The sequence below is a fragment of the Vidua macroura genome, chromosome 9 (assembly GCF_024509145.1).
Source record: "Vidua macroura isolate BioBank_ID:100142 chromosome 9, ASM2450914v1, whole genome shotgun sequence".
Lineage (NCBI taxonomy): Eukaryota > Metazoa > Chordata > Aves > Passeriformes > Viduidae > Vidua > Vidua macroura.
The window spans coordinates 10,484,573-10,500,187 of record NC_071579.1 but is presented as its reverse complement, the minus strand read 5'-3'; the positions used below and the strand labels follow the sequence as shown (position 1 = coordinate 10,500,187).

The following is a 15,615-nucleotide window of genomic DNA, read 5'->3' as shown; positions in this document are numbered from 1 at the left end:
ACTTCTAAAAATATGCCAGACAGTAGCTGTCACTTCAGCCAGAGCTCTCAAGAGATGTTCTACCTCCCTCTTTCTCCAAAACTTTCTATTTGCACTCAGTTCCCATTATCTTTGAGATTTACATTTTCAAAAGCATTTCATGCCCCATAAAATATCAATGAACTTCAGTACTGACCTAGACAGGCACAAAAAAAGACAGCATGTTTCTCACATCTGTTAAGACAACACTGAAGAAACCAATGAAGACTTTATTGACCAAAATATCCCAGTGTACATATCGGTGAGCCGAGCACACGGCACACATCAGTTTCTCCAGTGAGCAAGACTTCACAGGAGGTTCTTGTTCTCTCCCACTGCAGCCTCCTCAGCATCGCTCCATCACTGTATGCCGGTGCACTATACCCAGCCAAAAATTCACCTGGATTATTAAATTAAAACTCAAAAATCAACTTGATCATTTCTTTTTAATTACTTACAGATTCAGTTCAAAAACAAAACCGAACAAATAGGTGGACTGAAACAATTTAGAGACTCCAATAAGCAGTTAATAGTGGAGTCAGACAGGTTTTTCCTAACTGGGCTTTTCTGCTGAAGAAATCACACCACAGGTTTCTAAAAATGTTAAGCCAGATTCCCTCAGTGAGGATTCCTAACCTATAAAACTAAGCTTACTCAGGTTGAGAGAGAACATTAAGCAGACTAACAGTCAGCTCCGAGATGAGAAACAGCAGCCGAAAAGTTTTTTTTTTTTTGAGAAGTTACCACTGAAATCCCAAAGGAAACTACATATTCAACACATATAAGGCTGCAGTAAAGTTTCTTTACAGTCCCAATTTATCCAGAAAACCAGCTGAAAATATGGCTGCAAAGCCTTGCAGAAGATTCCCTTAGATTTTCACTCTGGTACTCAATACTAGCATCTCAAGGTTACCAATCCAAAACTTAATGGGAAATATCACCCTAAAGACTGTAAATCATTGTTTTTACATTAGCTATTACCACACAGGGAAAAGATTTACACAACACCATTGAAAAACTTCCATGAAAAGTTAAACTGATTGGTCAGTTACCACTAAATGCAAGTCAGACATCCTCAGGAAAAGCAATTGAATGAAACATAAAACAAAATGTTTCACTACTTAAGTCTATTGTGTGTACACTGAATACTGCACAGGGCTTTGAGTCCTCATTTTGAGTGGAATACAGGCAAACAAGGAAACAGAGCAGAATAGCAATGCTGAGAAAACATATGCTTCCATATGAGAAGAGATTTAATAAACGACTGTTCTTTAGCTTTGGGAAAGCCAAAACAAACAAAAAACCACACCCCAGACAAAAAAACAAACAAACCCCAAAAAAGTATATGCTGCCTTCAGTTTATGGATTTTCAGGTCTAGTAAGAGATTAATGCTTTTCTCTGCTTAGATGCTAAAATCCTCCCATTCTACTCTCACAGAAGTTCTTGAACTTAAGAGTCTACTGCCTCAGACTGCTAATCCATATTTTTCTATCTTCCTCCATAACCCTTTTACAATGTGGAAGCAATTTGGGAGTACTACCTGCGCTCCCAAAACATCCTTGCGATGTAAAGGAGTAGTGTTTTAACTTCACAGATAAACTCTGATGGAGCTTTCAAGTACTTCATTCCAAATAGCAAATGAGTTTCTGATAGCACTGACTGTGGGTGGAGGACTGTAGCTAGCAGAGTACCTCAGCAATCAGTAGTGGGTTCAATCCAGTATTGATCAACACCATCTTTAATGGATCTGGATAACGGGGCCAAGTGTGATCTCAGTAAGTTTGCTGATGACACAAACTGGGAGGACTGGAGGTACCAGAGGGTCGTGATGTCATCCTAGGGGATCCTGACAAGCTGCCAGGAGCCTCACACAATTCACCACAGGGAAGTGGGAAGCCCCATACATGGGCAGCAACCTGCTGGAAACCAGCTCCACAGGCCAGACCTGGGGTCCCACTGGACACAAACGTGAACAGGGGCCAGCAATGCATTCCATGGTGGACAGTGATGTCCTGGACTGCATTTGGAGGAGTGGTGCCAAGAGGAGGAGGGAGATGAGCCTTCCCCTCTACTCAGCACTGATGGGAGCACACCTGGAGTGCTGCATCCAGCTCTGGGCCACCCCCACACAGACATACTGGAGAAAGTGACCAGGGCTCTGCAGCACAGATCACAGGGGGAAAGGCTGACAGCACCAGCAACATCAAGCCTACAGGAGAGAAGATTCAGGGGGAATCGCATCAATGGGCTCAAATTCCTGAAAAACACATGTTAAAATACAGAGTCAGGCTTCCTTCAGCAGTGCCCCGTGACAGGACAAGAGGTGATGGGCACAGGTTGAAACACAGAGGGTTTCATCTGAACATCAGGAAAGATTTTTTTCATTGTGAGGGTGACAGCAAAAGGGAGGTGGTCCAGGGAGGTTGTGGAGTTGAAATCTGATGCCTGGTTTTAACCATTACATTTCTGTCAATGTAATGACAGAAATTCATACAGTATCACTGTCAGGAGGTGTAAGAAGATATAAGTGAAGCGAACAGTCTGAAATAAATATGGTATTGTGGATACAATTTTGAAACATAGAGTTTAACAACTCAACATTTCTTAAGGAAACAACTGTATTCCTCTTTGCTTCCTCCTCACACTACAACTCCAACCTCCCAAAGTCAGTGAAGCAGCAGGACGCAAAAATTAAAACCAATTATTTTCTATGGATTACTGGACTGATATAGAATTCTTTTCAAGATCATGAGAATACATTCTATCTGTTCACAGTTTCACTGTTACCACAAGAAACAATGCTATCCCTTTCTCTATTTAAGAAATGAGTTATAGTTAAAAAAATCCAGATATATGTACCTGTGGCTGAAATGGTGGAGCAGTAGGCCCCTGCATCCCTTGTGATTGTTCATCCATTCTATCACACAACAATGTCCTTTATGTCCTGAAAAGAAAAATACAGTCATTACACTGTAATTCAGCCAGTATTTATGATTAATGAACATCAGCAGAAGAACAAAGGAATTAATCTTAGCAATTGTATGCTTGAGTTTAAGAACATTTACCTAGCTCTGCACTGTTTGGGCAAGGTGGTTTTCTTGTGTTTAGCTCTTCTATGAAATTAAATAAATCACTATAGGCAGCTGAATTTATTATTAAAGAATGTGAATTAAAACTACTTGCACGAGACAAATGACTCTGTCTGATAAAAGCTGCATCATCCTATTACTCTTCAGGGGCACCAACCACGTGTTTAACTATGTAGATGCCTGACCTACAGGCAGCAGGGCAAAGAGCAGATCAGCAGAAGAGTTACAACTGCAGCACACAAATGCTTTTTTGCATTGATTAATCTGCAGATTTCAGGGAATACACAAGAGTAGTTCCATCTAAACAGAAAAAGAGCTAAACATGCACACAGTACATTCTGACAGGTCAGTTAAGAGGCCTTTGGAATACCATGTTAGAAGCACAGCCTCCATTCCTAACTGTGAACTTCTCATTTTCCATCAGGAAAATGGGAGGAAAGAGGGCTGCCACATTCCCAAGATAGACACACAAGGCTTTAACCAGTAATAAGAGTTGCAAAATGCACTGAATCTTTAGTAGGAAAAACAGGAGAGACAAAAATGCAAATGCTCTTAAGATTTTTTTTTTCCCCTCAACTAAGTGCATCCTTTCTTAGGCACCCCTAAGGGGAGCAGGTGCAGCAGCCAGTGTTACTGATGCCTGCAAGGGCAAGCTCTGCTCAGAAGAAGATAACACAAAAGTTCACTGGCAGCTTCGAATGCTAACAATGAAATAAGCTTTCATACAAGTAAGAGGCAAGGCCTGAACAACTTTTTCATCACACAAAGGTGAAGTATCCCTGCCTATTACCCGGTCAAACCTGCCAAGGCCTTCAGAGGAACAAGAATCATATGTCTGACAGGGATATTATCCTTGCTTTTCAATTTATTGTTTTCTTATCCCCTGCTCCAAATCCTGAATGTTCTAGAGACAGAAAGACACAGAACATCTTTTCTGACACCATTAAATGTTTAACATGAGAAAATTTCCTGTAATAAATTTATTCTAAACCTATGTACTTCCACATACAAAGCTATTTACACTCCACACAGAATCCAATAGCTGTTAAAACACACGCAAATCTTCCCAGTAATTTCTGTAGACTATTCAAAGGGTTAGAAATAACTCTCAACAGAAAGCAGAAAACCTTAGAAAAGATTTTCAAAGGCAATTGCAAAATATCCAAGAAGCTAATGAATGGCTTGTGCTCGCTGCACTGCTGCCACTCTTACAGTGTTGTTGTGGTAAGATCACTAACAGACAAAAGAGTCACCAAGCAGCTCTGCAGTTTCTCCCTGTGCTGCCCTGGTGCAGTAAGCTCTGGACAGCATACACAAACAAATCATTAGTGATCTGCTCTCCCTGGCCCATTGGAAGTAGTCATCCACATGCCATCCCAGCTCCATCAGCAATTCCTGACACCAAACCACAGCCATGCTCCAGAGCAACCAAAGGTCCCCTTAGGCTTTGCCTTCCCATCCATCATACTTCCACACAAAGCATACAGGTTGGGGCTTCCTGTTGTTTTGTATTACCTGTAACTGATTCAAAGACAAAGGAGATCCAAAAAATGCAACTGCAGGCAGATCAACAGGGGAAAAAAAAAAAACAATTATCAAACTACAGTGAGAAGCAGAGAAGAGGAGGTAGGAATTGCCAAGATTTCCAAGACTGTCAGAATGACCATGCTGAGAAAGGGGAAATCAGCTGCCAGTGCACACCATTGACCAGGCAATCTTTCAGCCAGCACTAGGACACCAATACCAACTTTTTTTGCAAGTTCTAAAACATCTCCATGCAACCTCTCCTCCGAGGCAAGAAACCATAACACAACAGCACTGAAAATTAAACTGTTGTCACAAATCTTCATAATTTAGACTCTTTGGGTAGATTCATAGGGGTTGATGCAGTTGCAACAAATCCCAGGGGAGAAATGTACAGCAAACTTAAGGAATCTTCTGCTAATTTCTTGTTGTAGAGCTCTTTCCATCGCTCCCAAGAAGGCAATAATTTTTTTCTGAAGTGCTGTTTCAAAGAGTCTTTATATGCACTTAACTCTCTTCAATAGCATCAATATTTCTACTGAAAGTTTTGCAGTGTTTTACTAATATGTTTCAATATTCAAGATTTTAACCACCAATAGGAAATTCCTATGGGTCAAACATTTGCTTCAAATTGCCAAGTGAAAAGAAGTAAATAAAAAAACATTTACCTTCTATTGCAAATACATACCCAAGATTAATGAAACTCTAGCTGCAATGTTTAGATGATGTATGTTGATTCAAAACATACAACAACCCATTCATCTTGTCTGAATGGTCAGAGGCACTGACTGAAAATGTTCAGAAATTTGTCCCTCTCTTTTCTTGTTAAATTTGGGAAAAGATTAGAAATGGGAGAAGTCATATTACTACCACTGCCAGTCACTCTGCCCTCTGTAGATTGTTTTTATAATAAAAGCAAGCAAACCAAAGAGGTAAAACATTCTACCATACAAAGCATGGAAGATTTATTAATTCACGGGTTTGTTGTTCCTTTTGCAGAAAGACAAAGATAAGTATTTTATGTCCATATACAAAAGTTACTTTAAATTTTTGTCTTTGAAGACTGCATGATAGATTCATATTTTAGAGAATTGTGGTGTTTTGATCATACAAAATCACAAAGAGGCAAAAGAATGCCAAGGATGCACTATAAAACACAATGTAAGTAAGAATTGGATTTTGTTGCTTGAAGACTGTTTTCACTGTCAGGCATGCCTTTCACTTTAATATTAACTCCAGAAGTCAAAACATAGTGCTGTAATATTGTTCATCTTGAAATTTCAATTGAGGCAATAATTTTGTCTCTTCCAAAGATGGTTTTCAAGTTCTAATTTACAGCAACAAGACACTAAAAATACCCCAAAGAGTCCATGCCTGTTTAAAATTGAAATGCAAATCCAAAACACATCTGTTAGTAACATGTCTGTCACCTCTTTAAACAAGTAACACAGTGACCACTTTCTGCAAATCCATCACCCTGATAGAGGTTCACAGAAAAGAAGCAACAGGTGAGGAGAGGCAAGTCAACTATAACAGCACCCCCCCAAAACCTCCAAATGCAACTCAAGTTTTTCAATACTCTCAAACCAAGCACACAGGGGAAAAGGACTCCTTGCCTTCACCACAACCCTTGCCAAAAAAAAGGAACCTTCTGAATCATTTATCTTGCAAACGTGATGTTGACCATTTTGATGATGAAGATCATTTGGATCTGGACAATTTGCACAGAATATGGATCACAGGAACACAGGCATATACACTAAATCTTATACTCTGGTTATGGCTGCTAGCACTTTACAATTATAGTTAATGCTTCTGGTTAATTACTAATATTTAGAATCTTTGACATTTTCAGTTGATCAGTAGGTGGCACCTACACATAAAGGATGCAGAATGAAGTTCCTGGGGACACAGACAACAGGACCAATTTTTCATTTGAAATCACAAGGGCACAGCAATTCCTCTTACTCCACAAGGCAGAAAAGGAGTCCTCACCAGAAAGTCAGACCATCAAACCCCAAGTGTCTGAAATGGGAGTAACACCTTTTCCTTCCTTCACAAACTGTCCTCATTGACTTCCCCAGTGGCCACCTGTCAGAGCTCTCGGCTATCTGCCCACACATCTGAAGATCACACAGACAGAAGCAGCCCAAGAGGCAAGAGCACACTCCCACACGCCAAGCTCGCGTCCCACAGGCAGCACGCAGCTTTCCAGGTGGTTCCAGCAGCCTGCCAGAGGAGAGGCAGGACTACCCACGGCTGTCAGTGCAATCAGAGTAGAGGAGCCACTCCTGAACAGGAGCCAGAGCTCATTGCTTCCATTTCACTTGAATGTATTCTAAAATAATATTTAAAAAAAATAGGAAAAGCTTGGAATCTTGTGACTTAAGTCTAGCAACTATGTCTTTAAAAACATGATCAGACTATTCCAGGAGAAAAAGATTAAATGCACTGCTTAATCACATGCTTTTTAAGAACTAGTTTCATAGCTCCAAGTCCATGAAGTATTTACACTGAATTCACATGGTATTTAGGCAAAAATGTTATTGCTTTAACAGATGGCAGTTCTTCAACAGCAAAAAAATACATTTTCTTGTAGAAAACATCATTAATAGTCTCAATATACATGGTTTCCATTAGCTACTTGTTATGCACTTGTTTGTCAATTTTGCATCTTAAGTGAGAACATACAGTAATCAATGTCAAAGCAGAAACAACTATACTTTAGGAAAAGAGCATATACTTAAATGAATGCTCAGAATGTTACAGTTCTGCTGAGAATCTGAGAAGCTCAGTCTTCTTTTTTTTCTGCAAAATATAGCTGTAACTACTCCACATAATTGCTAACACAGAGAAACACAAGAGTTACACTGGTTCAGGATGTGCTGATCAGGGACACAGTCAATTTGGCTGTTCTCAAAGAATGGAATGTACTATGTTTACTTCTGGATTACACCACCAATTAAGGCAGATATTTTCAGTTTTTACTATAACCATTATTTTAATTAAGTTAGAGACAAGGCTCTTCAGGAACAACTATTTTTCGTAAATAATTATCTTGTAAATTTTGTGTAAAGTTAAGATTCTTCAGTATCTAACATGGATTTAAAATGAAAAAATTTAGAGCAACAAACTTCTCATTTATCTTTACTAAATTTAAAGATAAGGATCAGCCTCAGCTGAGGGGTGGTGGGGAACCCAACACCACATATCAATATTATGTTTTCATGTAAGAACACAGGCTACAGAAACATTCCCATTTGCTTATATGATGAGTCCCAGCTACTCAAAAGCACAATTTAAACGTAGGTAGAACATTCAAACAGTCCCCCTGGTTGAACCTAAAAAAAGCCAAGTGCTGTGGAAACAAGGGTTTAGATTTCCAAGTGCCTTCCTGAATATCCGACACACAGTTCCACAGCCCACCGCACCAGTGCTAATCCCAGCAGTGTGTGCCAGGGAGCCCAGGCGTGCCAGCCGGATTCCAGCACTGCTCTCTGTCACCTGCAGTCACACTGACACAACCTCCCAGCGCCAAAGGCACAGACCTTGCAGGAGGAGACAAACTTCAGACCCAGCAGTAACCATGTGGTCCTTCAGCTTGATGGGAGCAGGGTAAAAAACAGCCACAGAACTGCCCTGTAAGACAGACTGTCTTAAGTCATTCTTTACCTCTTTAAGGCAAAAACTTGGCCACTGGAGGGAACTGGCTTGGTGGTCAAACTCGGCCCACACTTTGTCAGGTCATCAACACTGATCAACACTCTTCAGTACCCACTCAGTGCTGGCAACTTGGGGGCAGGCTGCAGTTTATAACGTTTTTATATTTACATATATTTTTATATGTGTGCATTAATAATGCAAAATGCATTTAAGCTGACACCCACTTGAAGTTAGTCTGCCAAGACTAACTGACAAGGGACAAAGCAGACTCAGTACTGGAAGACCAAATTCACCATTATCACAATAAAATGTCACATATCCCTATTAGTATACATACATATACATAAACATATATATGCATATTAAGATATATATGTGCACATATCTGCGCACAGATTATGTACCTATACCTAAGTGTGTACATACATAGAATATTTCATTTTTACCACTGTCAGCTAATAGTAAATATTTGCCTCACATTGTCCAAAAAACCTGAAATGTCTTCTAAAGTGTGGAAAACACATACCCATTTTGCAAATTCTCTGCAGGAGCATCCACATTGAAGAGTAGCTGTACATGCAATTTTAAAGTACTGGAAGTGATTCAGTACAGATCCATATCATCTATATTCAAAAAGGATTAGTTTTAATTTTAGAAGCAGTTTCTTAAAGGCAGATCAATACTCCCCGCAGGATGCCAAGTCACTCCTCCCCTCTGTAGGGACAGCTTTGAATCTGAACAACACAAATTCCCAGCAGTTGTTAATCTACAGGTAGATATTAACTACCCACTTGGAAATACTGCATTTTTCAGCAAATTTATGTCCAAATTCCCTACTCATGGGCAGTTCAGTCAAAGCAGTCAAAAAACACACAAACAGTTTAACCTGGGGTAGAAGTTGGTTTTAGCAAGAGCAGCCATACACAAATAACCCTTTTGGAAGAAAGTAAGGGAATACACTAAGAATTCCTACTCAACTTTCTCATCCATTTGGCCCGACTCACCAGGCTTATTTTCACTCCAACCCTGAAAACACACATGCCACTCACTGTCATTCCCCAGCTACTAAGAGTTTGCTCTGTCAGTGCTGTCTGACTAGAAGATGAAAGTCGAAGCTCTCCTGCTTCACAACTCTGCTTCTATTCCTCTTCATTTGCACAATTTAAAAAGTTAGTTTGTTTACTTCTCCCTCTCCATTTCAGTTATGCCACTCAAGTAAATTGCTTATCTTGCAAGGTGCTCCCAAAGGGTTATACATGCACTGACTTGCCCTTTATTGAACTGTTTGTTTGTTATTTCTTATGAACTGAAAAACAAACAGGAACTGAAACTGCTTGAGCAGCAAGCTTCTACATTTTTCATTTAGTTTCTATTCACCTGAAAGAAATTTGAGAACCCATTTCAATAGTCAGTTATAAAGGGCATAGGTAGATGATAATAACATCACAATGAAAAGTATTGTAGGGAACAATGCACTGTATTTAACCATGATACCATCTAGAAAGCAAAGCCTCAGCCCACACCACCCCAGGCTGTGCTACTGCATCTGTAAGCAAGCAGCTCTAAGACAGGGTGAATGGATGATGTGCTGCTGCTGCTTCCCCTGCCTTCAGCCATGACTCCCAAACCCTCTTCCAGTGGGGCTGCTGTGGCTACCCAGACTCCCAGTAAGCAAAGTGAAACTAGCTGAAAACTAACCTTGACCAAGTCACTTTTTCCCAGTTTAGTTCCCAGAATCATATCATTGCAGAGACAAGGATAGAACTGTGATGGCAAAAGACAGAGGGGAAGACATAGGACTGCTCTAGCCCCAGCTAACTTGGATCAGCTGAATCTACTGTCTAATTACATCTCTAACATTAAATTACACAAGTCAGCCTAATGGCTCAGTAACACCAAAGAGCTTTCTTTCTCTCACTTTCTCTGCCACACGATCCACATTGCCATCTTGAACTCTCTGGCCCTGTTGCAAAGCTGATCCAACTCTCCGACGCAGCTCGGCTTCTTCTCTGCAAGCAGAGAGCAGGTCCAGCATGTGGGGCACTCTGCTGAGCACCAGAGAAAAAAAGTAAGAAGGGGAAGTTCAGGGATGGGAGATGTAGGAAAGGGATTGTAGAAGGAACAGAACATCTTCCCTCTGGCAACAGTGTGCTAGTAAGTTAGCTCACCACATTTAGCTGTGCTTCATCCTCAGCAGGGAGGTGAACAAGCACTTCAAAAAGCTGCAACAGCAAGGCAAGTGCCACAACACAGAGAAGGTATTCACAGAGAGAAGGTAACGCACTCGAAACCAACCCAAGAGTTTTGTCAACAAAATACTGTATGGGAAAGTAGAACTAGTGAACAAGATAAATGTAAGGAGCATGAATAAGAACAACAAGTTAAACTGGAAAAAGGAAAAGAAAATAAAAGGAGGAAAAAACCCCAAAAATGAAGATGTTAAGATAAAGGAAGCTAAAATGTGATTTAAAAACCCTTACAAGGTGCAAAACCTCACAGCTCTCACAGAGAGGGAGTCCTAATGAAGGCATGACTTTAAATGCATCTATAAAAGCAAATTATTCATAAAGAGATTTACTAAAAGTGTAAACAGCTGATCTTCACATGAGTTAAAAGCACAAGACAAATTAAAAGACTGGAAGCACTGTCAGATAAACCCATTATGGCTAAGCACAGGGAAAATACATCCCAATTAGAATACTGGGTGGACATAACTGTGCAATAACTCTGGCTGACAATGTCCATGCTGCTACAGGTGAGGTAGAACACATTTAACAATAAATCCCACACACTCCTCAAAGAAACGTCTCAGTATCTTAGAAAGCAGTGCAAGACATCCTACTGCAGGTGTCAGATGCACATTCTTTAGCTGAAAAAATTTATCTGTAACATCTAGTTTAAAATCTGCTACCCCAAAGATGATAAAATGAAGGAAGCATTGTAAAGAATCAGAAAAGAAACACCAGCCATATTTAACAGACTTTCTGTGAACCTCTGAGCAGCATTACCCTTGACTCCTGAAAGTAGCGAGTAAGCCAGGATCCCTGGGCCCAGAAGCAAGGCAGGCAGCAGCCAGCACACACACTTCAGAGGCAAGCCAACACTCAAGGCTGCAGCTGTTTCTGTGTTTTACATTAAACCACCACTGTCTAAAAGGTGCAAGATCCATGTGTGGCTGTGGAGCACCCTCAATGACCAGCAGTACATTGGACACTCTGTCTGCAGGCTGCTCCTCAAGTCCTGCTGGTCTCTGCAAAGTTCACACACAGCCCACGTACCCAACACACAGTTCTGAATTTCAGTCAGGGTAAGGACTGGAAGTTTACTGCTGCAAAGACAACTCCTTTTTTGGATTTGCTCTCAGATGAGGACAAAAAGGGTACAGAAGAAGGGCCTCTACAGGGCAGGAGGCTATGTGTTTTCCCACAACAAGTTTTTACTTAGTTTTAGAAGTAACTTTTAGTTCACCTGATACTTTTGCCTTTCAGCTATCAAAGAATCAGTAATTTTGTAAATTCTATACTCTTAACTACAGAAAATTGAAATTAACTGAGAAAGACTGGTTCATCAATACTTCACAGCATCTAATTCAAATATCTCCCAAAGGCTTCAGCAACAATCTAATCTACAAGCTCTACATGAACTTTTATGACATTGTAAAGTAATTCATCTGGTCCAACATAAATAAAGCTATTAAATAAGACAGCAATAACTTTGCTATAAATCATTCCAAGCAGCTTGAAGAGGCTTGAATGCAGACTCCAAAATGCCACATGATGCAAACAATCTATTTACTTCATCACCTATAATCCAAAACAAAAGTCACTAGTATCACAAGATTAACTACGTGCAATCAGGTTTTAACATGATTGTTCACAGTATTTTCTTACAAATTGCTCTTTTTAATGTCTTGTTTAAAATTTTATAACAAATTCCCTTGCATAAATAAGTGCTATATGCCCAACAGGTTACAGTGGCACTTGAAATACTGCAGATTTTCTTGCTACAAAAATCACAACTGAATCACAGATTTGTTTTACATGCCTGAAACAAATGCACAGGGGTCTCTTCACCAAAGAAACAATTCATTTTAACAGCATGGCTTCTCTGCAGTTTTTTAAACTAATGTGACAGGAAGAATCATTTTAATACTTATTAAGGAAAAACAAAGTGAGATTATGTACTTCAGTCTAGGGCTCAGGTCCTTCCCATGTGGCCAGAGAAGTGAAATGGTGATAAATACAGCAAATCAGTGTTCTAAAGGCTGCCAGTATCACCACTTTGGTATTTTGGTCAGTTATTTTCATCTCATTTGCAAAGCACATGGAATGCAGATAAACTGAACAAATTCTCTGGAAATTAGTCAGTTAACTCCTAAAACTATTCACAGTATTAACCTTCACAGGATAATCCCATCATCTCCTAAATCAGAAGGGATTTTTGGATAAACACCAAATCACAAAAGCTTCCCTTGGAGGTAGAGGAGGAGTTAGTGCAGTTGGACTTTTCCTAGGGGACTTTCCAATGTAAGGTGAACTGAAGCAAGCATCCAGCACAGATGTTTGGAACAATATCAAACTTCAGAAGGCAGCAAGGCACTGATAGTGGTAAGCTGAATTTAGCATCAGTATAAATGCAGAGAGTACTGCACTAAGTTTATTACACATGGGGGGGGGGCAGTATTTATGTACAAACTGCCTCAGCAAATTGTGCACAAATACACAGGACTATGTTTTGTGCAACTGAGATGGCTCTGTCTTATAATCCAGAAGATACCACAGGTCACAGTAAAATGAGCAACTGACTTCCTGCACTCTATTTTTCATCTGACTTTCTCATTTGCTCACAGGCCTTCCGATGAACTCTAAAATGTTAGATTATTTCCTTCTTTTGAAACAAGCTTCTATGGTGAGGATAGGAATCTACTTATCTAATTTGTGCAGACCCTAGAAGACGCTGTGGTAAGTCCATCAAAAAAAGATTTTTGGTTGAACAAAATTCCTTGATCTCAATTTTTTTTTTTTTACTGCAGTGACTAGCTAGGATGTTAAATAAAGATATCTATGAAAAAGACAGCATCTCCATCCTTACAGTGATCAACCTCTAAGTGTGCTCTGACAAGCCATCTACCCAAACATCACTTATTTCTAAATATAGTATCTTCATGTTTTGAAATTAAAGAACAAGTGCTCTTAACATTATTCTTCCTTATTATCAAAACATTTAAAAATAACAAACATGGCTTTAAGTTCTTACTTTAAAGTTGTCAGACTTGCTTGTAAGTTTCCCTCTTTCCATCACAGTTTTCCTTCCTCTGCCTAAGTTTTCCATAGGCCATGAACTAATGACTGTTTTCCACTGCATTTCATCTCCCTCAAGACAGTGCAAGTCTGTAGTTTAAATAGACATTTCTACAGCACTGGAATACTTGAGTTCTCTCCTAAACAACCTAGAAAAAAAAAAAAACTTTTAAATTTCATTCTTCCTGATTTAGCCAATCTGTGAATCTAACCATCCGATCTAATAATCCAAAGTGGGTACCTTATGCAATTTCTGCATCTCAGCTTGTAACACAACTTTATATAGGAAATATATCCAGTACATTCCATGAAATTACTGCACACATGCAACCTTTCCTAAGAAGCGATGCCAGTACTGTAATATGAGAAAACACCTCTATCACTTCAAAAGGTGACAAAAGTTACCATTCAGTTGGTGCAAGAAGGAAAAAAATTATTTAGAAAGTATCTAATATCAATAATTAAATATTTGTGTGCTTAATGAACACACATCCCTTCGTTATATTTTATCAGAAGTAGGGTCATTATCTTCAGTAGTTTTACCATCCCAGTGGTGATGCCCCTCAAAAAATGCAGAGCAAACCAAAGCACACTGCACTCGAAGAACAGCGTTCTGAACCCCAAAACCACGCAGGTTCAGTTCACATGGACACTGAGTGGAACTTGGGGCCAGCACCAGGATAACGGAGCCTGGATGCTCGCTAAGGTGAAGAAGGGGACAGAGACAGAGAATGCCTCACTTCCAGCGTCTCCCACCAGGTCGCAGCCCTCCCCAGCCCCGCGGGCAAGCCCCGCACCCGGGAGAGGCAGGGCCCGGCCGGGCAGCCCCGGCGACCTCCCGGGGAGGCGCGGGGCAGAGGCCGCCGGACCCGCCGGGACGGGGCCGCTCCCCCTCGCAGCCGCAGGGCCGCGGCTCCCGGTGACGGCGCTGTTCTCACCCGCTGCCGTGTGACACCCCCAGGCGGGGCCGTCCCGGGAGCATCTGCCCGACACCCACCCCCAAGCGAGAGGAGGGCACGGCAGCCTGGAGGAAACCGACGAGGAACACCAAGGAAAGCAGCTCCGCCTGAGGCAGGCACGCAAGGAGCCCGGCGCGGCAGAGGCACGGGGGCCGGCCGGGCCGCAGGCAGGCTGGCGCCGGAGGTGGCGAGGCCGCCGGGCAGGGTCCCCGGCCGCCCGCTCCTCTAGCGGAGGCGACGCGGCAGCCGCCACCGGGCGAAACTCCACCGCTCAGGGCGCCGCTCGCCCTGCCGGCACACGGCGGCTCGGCGCCCCTCCGGCCGCGGGGCAGGTGCCGGTGCTCCGGACGCGGCGCAGCCCGCGGCCATCCCGCCCCAGCGCCGCGCACAAACTTTCTCGCCCCGGCCCCGCGCCGCTCCCTCCCCGCGCGGCGGGCGGAGCGGCAGCCGCCGCGGCCAATGGCGCCGCGCCTCGCAGCCCCGCGGCCAATGGGCGGCGGCGGGAGGCGGGACCGCCGGCAGCCCCCGGGCGGGGGGAGCGCCCCGGCAGCGCCGGCTCGGCCGCCCGGACCCCCGCGACCCCCCGGCCCCGCCGCCTCCCGCCGCCCCGCCGCCGCCCCGCTCACCGGGCAGCCTGGCTCCGCCTGCTCCTGGCGCGGGAGACCGGGACCGGCCGCCGCTCCTCCCCGGCTTCTTCGGCGCCTCGAGCCCGGAGCCGCGCCGGCGCTGGCAGCGGGCGCCTAGCGGGGCTCCTGGCGGACGGCGCAGCCACCGGCAGCAGCCTCGACCTGCTCTCCACCCCCCGCCGCTCCTGTCAGGCCCGTAAACATCCCGGCATCCCCGAGGATGGGGCGGGGCGGCCTCGGGGCCCCGCCTCGCTCCGCTGCCCCCGCCCGGCCGGAGGCGCGGTGTCCGCCGGGGTGGCCGCGGTCGGTCGCGGCGGGCCGGCTCTGGCTCTGGCTCTGGCTCTGGCTCTGGCTCTGGCTCTGGCTCTGCGCGGGGAGCTCGCAGCTCCTCTGGAAATGACCGGAGTGGTACGCGCGGTGAGACAAGGAGTGCCC

The 15,615-nt window shown here is 43.1% G+C and overlaps 1 protein-coding gene across 1 annotated transcript in view; it reads right to left on the bottom strand.

The window, feature by feature from the left end:
- NEK7 (NIMA related kinase 7) overlaps window positions 1-15,392 on the bottom strand; it is a 68,957-nt gene extending 53,565 nt beyond the window's left edge. Inside the window, 4 exon segments of the mRNA XM_053984948.1 lie at window positions 2,879-2,963; window positions 13,552-13,701; window positions 13,703-13,744; window positions 15,181-15,392. Of these exon segments, the coding sequence (XP_053840923.1) occupies window positions 2,879-2,963; window positions 13,552-13,701; window positions 13,703-13,744; window positions 15,181-15,392 (489 nt within the window).
- Between the last annotated feature and the right edge of the window lie 223 nt (window positions 15,393-15,615).